The sequence below is a fragment of the Opisthorchis viverrini genome, assembly GCF_000715545.1.
Source record: "Opisthorchis viverrini unplaced genomic scaffold opera_v5_678, whole genome shotgun sequence".
Lineage (NCBI taxonomy): Eukaryota > Metazoa > Platyhelminthes > Trematoda > Opisthorchiida > Opisthorchiidae > Opisthorchis > Opisthorchis viverrini.
In genome coordinates, this window is record NW_008752344.1 from 62,271 (window position 1) to 68,385 (window position 6,115).

Consider the following 6,115-nt stretch of genomic DNA (forward strand, 5'->3'; position numbering starts at 1 on the left):
ATATAAACATCTGCAAGCTAATGGATGCAATTTCTATATAAGCAAGGCTCTAAATTTTTGATATTGATCTGAAGTTCATTCTCGTGTCACCAAAATCAAATGGTCTTAGCAAGCGGGTCCAGTTCAAATATTTGCACGACCAGCTGAAACGACCGCAGTCCGTGCGGATGGCGATGCACATTAGTTACGGGCAAGACCATCGATATGTCTTAATCAATATTTGCCAGAGCCGCTGCGCAGACATTTATCGTGCAGTCAAAACTTACGTTTAGCGGACTATTCGTTATCATGAAATGTGTTGGAATGCGATGCGAGAAAGGAAACTGTGTTCGCGAATGGCGGGAGGTTTGAAGTTGACCAGTAGCTTGATAGTGATCAATAATTGGTAGCACGGAACGCAATAAAACTTCAGACTTCAAGGTTGTATGTTTACCTATCTATGACTCAGTAACTGAACAGGTAACCGACTGTTGTGGTTGCTCCCCAAATTAGAGTCATTCCCTAGATATATTCTGAACCTTTAATTTTACGGGCTACAACAAAGTTTCTCGATGGCTTGTGCAAGGATATTGTGGTATTATCCAAAATAGTTTATCCGTTTATTGTCCACGAGCTGTTTCATTGGGCTTTACTTCCTCCGCATGATCCATTAATTCTCCTGCAAATTCTTAGGCAGCAACCCAGGCAAAACTGCTCGGTGACTACAAGATAATGTGGCAGGACGTCCATCAACGGACATCATCGTAGAAGTGGCACAGATAACCCAAAAAGTTCAGAAGACAAGTCGAAATCCAGCACTCTCGGATGCTAGGCTCCTTCACAGGCATGTCACCAAATACATCCAGAATATTGTCTTCCTGCGCTCTTTTAGACCTGAACTACTGAAGACTGTCTACTGAGTGAACCTTATTCATCGTCATCCATGCGTCATCATTGTGGCTGAGAAGCACAGTTTTAATCACGTAACTTTGTTTGGCCAGTGACTGTTTGTTCGTTCCACTCAGTTGCGAATGCTTTCTTGTATAAAATGTTCAATCTTTCCGAGAAATACAGTCGTTTGCAAGTCATTTTGGCTTTGACTTTCATGATATTCGGTTGAGTCTCTCGTGAAAACCAAAATGATTTGCAAATAGGTGTATTTCTCGAAAACAGTCCGATTTGGGTTCAAGTAGAACATGAGTTTGACGGAACCTTGGGGACTGCGCCTACCTAATAATCCCTAGGAAAGGCAAAACCAGTCGTGGGCTGTCGAAGAGTTTTCAGCAACAATGTGAGTAGTTTCCTTTGTGAAAAGAAGCCACTGTTACTTAGTGGCAACAGTTATCTAATCTGGGAGACGAAATGGAATCGGTTACTGAGACTAATGTAGCTGGCTGTTCATTGTACTGTTGTTCACCGGATCCTTCTCGGTAGTCAGGTGAGTTGTGGAATTAGTACCTGATTGCCCTCAAGTAGCCGACTTTCCATACGAATGCATCGAATGAACTGAAAAAATTTTCTCATTTTGTACAGACCACTGCACCTGTGTGCCAATTCCTTAATCTAAATATCAGGCGAAGACTGGTACGGAATGCTACCGCACACAAGTGAGATGAACCAGACGCAAGCCTCAATAGCGTTCTACTGAAGACCGTATTTTCTCTGGCTAGGTGTCACTGTCTTTCAGTAGACAGCCTTAAAAGCTCAACAGGGCTTTGTTCTTCTGATAAATTACCTTTTGGATCCTGGTGATGTTAAGCTCAATTTCCTCCGAAACCTCAACTACGTGGTTGGCATTGAATGAAACTTACTGCTACTTCTATTAGATTTTGTGTAACCTATTAAATTATGCCCCAACATGACTACTTATTTTGATGCACATATTTCTTAGAAAATCCCATCGCACGCTCTGGGGGTTGGCTGAAAAGCGAGTTTACTGAGACCATAAAGATTACGTCTCACTAAAACACAATTAAGCTTTAGTTGCATAACTTGATTTTCCACGAAGGACACGGTACGAATGATTTCTCAGCCTGTGGAGTTCCTTCTAAAGCTATTTTATTCAAGGGAATTTCCGGGAAAATCATTGCAGTTAGACGGAACAAAAGGTTTCGGCAGATCAAAATGTTTGCTTACGTTCAGCAGCAATGAAAGGTTGGACAAGGTCACAAAAGCAATCAAGCAAAGGCTGTATTTTGGAAAAATTCTTGAAGCCAGTCATGGTCCTCATTGATCAGACTGTTGGGTGCATATGTAATTGGATTGCCAACCGTGGGTAAGTCGTAATCAGCAAGCAAAGGAATGAGTGCAACAGATTATAAAGCAAATGATGGAGCAGGAAAGGGGAGCGCGGATAACAATATTGGTTGAATGCAACGAGGACAGTGTGATCGATTAATTGGAAAGCTTGTGTGGAGAAAGTTACACCGTTAGGAAAATGAGTTGGTTCAAAATCATCGGTAACGCAGGTTAGTAAGAAGTGAGGTGTGCCACCACACTCACCAGTTTGGTCGAGCAAGGCGTGTCCATTTGCCTTCAGGACTAAATATTAACCGAGGCAACAGCGAGTCCACATACAGGGAGAGTACGCATCTTTTGCTCTGATCATAGTAGGCCGTACGACATAAACTGGAAAGCCGACATCTGGAACAGGACAAAGAAGACATGTTGAGGAATACTGCCAACATCGTTTTTCCTTGCAGCTCAAATGTCCATTGGACCAAAATGGCAAATATATATGTACATACTCCAGGTCGAATGATACAGTGACCGTTTATATACAGATTTATGCTACAAATGCGGTTCCTTCCACATAAATCTATCAGATATCTCACTGGAAGCAAGGTTCACTGACACATTCGTGTTCACTGTGTGTAACTAAGGTGTTAGCGAATATACATTCATTTGTAAACTAATTTGGTTTTTCGAGAGACTCACCTGGAACCCAGGTGAACCTCTAGTTTGCGATGTTTCCAGGTAACTGAATGTGCTGCACCAGGCGGCCTCATGTTTCAGTTGCTACGATATTCGAGATATCGCGATACACGTGTATATTTGTAAAGTACTACTCATTAGGTTGCTGAAAATCCATCAACAACCCACGACCGGTTTCGCCCTTTTTGAGGCGCATTAGTTAGGCGCAGTCCCCGGTTTCCGTCTACCTCACGTTTATGTTCTACTTGAAACCAAATTGCACGAAATTAGCGAATATATACTAATTTGCAAACTAATTTGTTTTTTTCTAAACCGGTCGTGGGCTGTCGACGGATTTTCAACAACCTTATGAGTAATATATCACAAATAACTAAGGATATGTTTGAAAATCTCCTGCACGGTCCCGGAGATTACTGCCAAAATGTGAAGCAAATGGTTGGCTCGTTTTTCACCATTTTCCTCTCTGTCACAAATCGTTTACTTTCTAAATCACACGTGAAATCCGTTGAATTTGTCGGAGATACGGGCAGTCTCCAAGTTATTCCACTAACTAAATTTCCTCTAAGTAAAATATTCGTCATGACTGCGTAAGTTATCCATCAGAATGATGGATATAACGTCAAGCTGGAGTAAACTCGAGTCTTTTACCCCGGACTATCCTGAAGAAATCTGGCTTTTTATTTCCATGATTCAATAAGCGTGAAGGTTCCTAACTGCTCAGTACAAAGTGGAGAGGAAGCTGTTTAGGGAATAAACTGTTTCACATCGGAATACAATGTATGGTTGGAATGCAAACGAGTCTCTGAATGCAGTCCGAACTGACGACATTATGGAGACCATCAAATTCTCAATAAAATTGCTGACGTCAGCTACCGTATTCAAAAATTAAATCCATATAGGTCAATCAACGGTGTCATTTTCAGCCAACTCATGGAGCCACCGTGATGAAGTCGCCTCAATATGGGACCGTCCATTACACGGAATGCATTCCGATTCATCAGCCTCAAGTAAAAATTATTTTAGTAGACCTCCCTGGAACCGGAGGTGCATAAAAGCAACACGTCTTGACCAATTCAATCATTTTTTTCACTTTTATGGAATAGATCATCACCTCTCTTCCACTGACAGCAAACGAAACGGCAAATTTTAGCAAAGGTAGCAAGAAATCCTTTCATTTACAACATTTCAAGCACTCCTCACTTTTTGCACGCTTAATTTCTGGTACCTGAAAACTAAAAAACTTTGCACGCTACTGAAAGGGAAAAGTAAGCAGTCCAGTGGAGTTCACTGTTCCCTAGTTGCTTAGTCTTAATGGCGTGCGTGAACAATCAGCACAATCTAGTTCCCTAACGCGAACTGGTTTCCGAGTTAATTTTACTGAACCGACTAACGCGCTTTTATGTACGACTATTTGTGAAGTATTCTGTCCAGCAATAAAATGAAACGGTAAGTTGGGCTCCCTACAATATGAGTGGGAGGTAGGACAGTGATAAAACTTCGTGTACGTTTCAAAATATCAAAGTCTTCCGTATGTCGACGGCTACGAAGTTTCAGGCAAACGAGTGACTACGAAGGATACATAAGAAACCAAAAACCTCCGAACGGAAATGCTCAACACATCATATATTCACCTGAGACACCTGTGCCAGCGATTTCTTTTAGTGATGGAGTCAAGTGTTGTTTCAGAATTTTGGTTTATATACACAGAAACTTAACCGAAGTCACATCATCATGTTGAGGTTTTCTGGCGTCGTAGCAGCAAAAAAGTGGCAATGGAGCTATCTGCCCGAGTCCATTGTCATTTACGTCATTGAGTAGACCATTTGAGCACAGACCTTTCGCCTGTGCGGATATGACGGTGGGTGTTGGTAAATGCGAGAACAACATATCAGGTGTCTGTGGCCAGAGTTCTGACGCGGACAGGGTTATCCACTGTTGGCGACGGGAATCAGATTCAGTCTCGATGTGAACTGACGGGAATAATTGTTCTAGGACTGGTGGAGGACTGTAGCGTGAACAGTTTCTTTAGTGGAAATTCTGCAATTACTCAAAAACAAACAACACGAGGTTTCTGTCGACATAAAATGGCCAACAAATTTGATCCTGTATATGTAGTGAGCTTTTCTCCGAAGGCATATGCTGAGAGAAATAATAGGTCCTAAACCTGAAAAGTATTTCAGAATCAGAAAAGAAGTTGTGATCAGTTAGAAAACGCCAGAACCGTGGAATCAACAACTGACGTTAAGTTTCCCCTAATGTAGATGCTTCAGAATAGAGTCACATCTCGCTCAACTCTAATTCACCCTGAGCAGAAATGCACCTGCATGTTAGCGTGGTAAACCCAGTATGGCAAATGTACCGTGAGAAATTGACTTCTAACTTCTTAGAGGTGTCCAGGAGGAGGACTTTATACCAAATCATCGCTGATGAAAAATACACCTAATTCAGAGAGCAGATTCTCCAAGGAAGAGCTCCTCTAATGCGTACTTTTCCCATTTTATTCGAAACGACAAACGACAGAAATAAGTCTCTATGTTCAGTCAAATTGCGTGACTTACGTAAGAGCACAATCTATGATACTCTGGGCCATGTGATTCGCATAACAGCCTACTGATTCTCTGTCATCTAAGACCATACTCTGAGATGGCCTGGGCCAGGTTACGCGGAACACTTCTGTTGTCAGCGGCATGTTAGATGATGGATGGTAGGGTGTTGGTACCAACGCTCGCTCGCAAACTGCACCACGAAGTTCTTTGTTATTCCGCGTGAAGTAGAACATGTTGGTTGTGCCGTTGTGTTGCACATAAGTTATCCGCGCTGCTGAGCCCTCCACCGAAGGATTGGAGGGTGCTGATGCATTGGCAGTTGTCTCTGAGTAGTGAGACCAGTGTGGGTCACCAACACGCCATACGTGGCCACTAGGATTACGCTCAAAAAGCCTTGTCCGACTAGTCCATATTGACTGCCCTTCAGAGAACGAGCTTGGAATTTTGTGCGCATTTTTCCCCACCAGAAACCAATGCTGTCCAAAACTTCCACCTCGATCTGCGCATTGTTTGTTTGCCGCACAAAATCCCATAAGACCATTCAGTTTAAACATACACGAATCGCTGACCTTTTGCAACGGTCCAGATCCGCAGTCTACATCTGAGCGAACTGCCCAACTGGCATAAACCAGGATAAGGAAGCAGAAGTTGTACAT

At 42.5% G+C, this 6,115-nt stretch overlaps 1 protein-coding gene across 1 annotated transcript; it reads right to left on the reverse strand.

Annotated features, from left to right (window-relative positions):
• Positions 1-5,467: 5,467 nt before the first annotated feature.
• Positions 5,468-6,115, reverse strand: T265_11971 (hypothetical protein; the record flags this gene model as incomplete). Its single annotated transcript, XM_009178830.1, has 1 exon — positions 5,468-6,115. One exon carries the CDS (start codon positions 6,113-6,115, stop codon positions 5,468-5,470), a length of 648 nt encoding a protein of 215 aa, XP_009177094.1.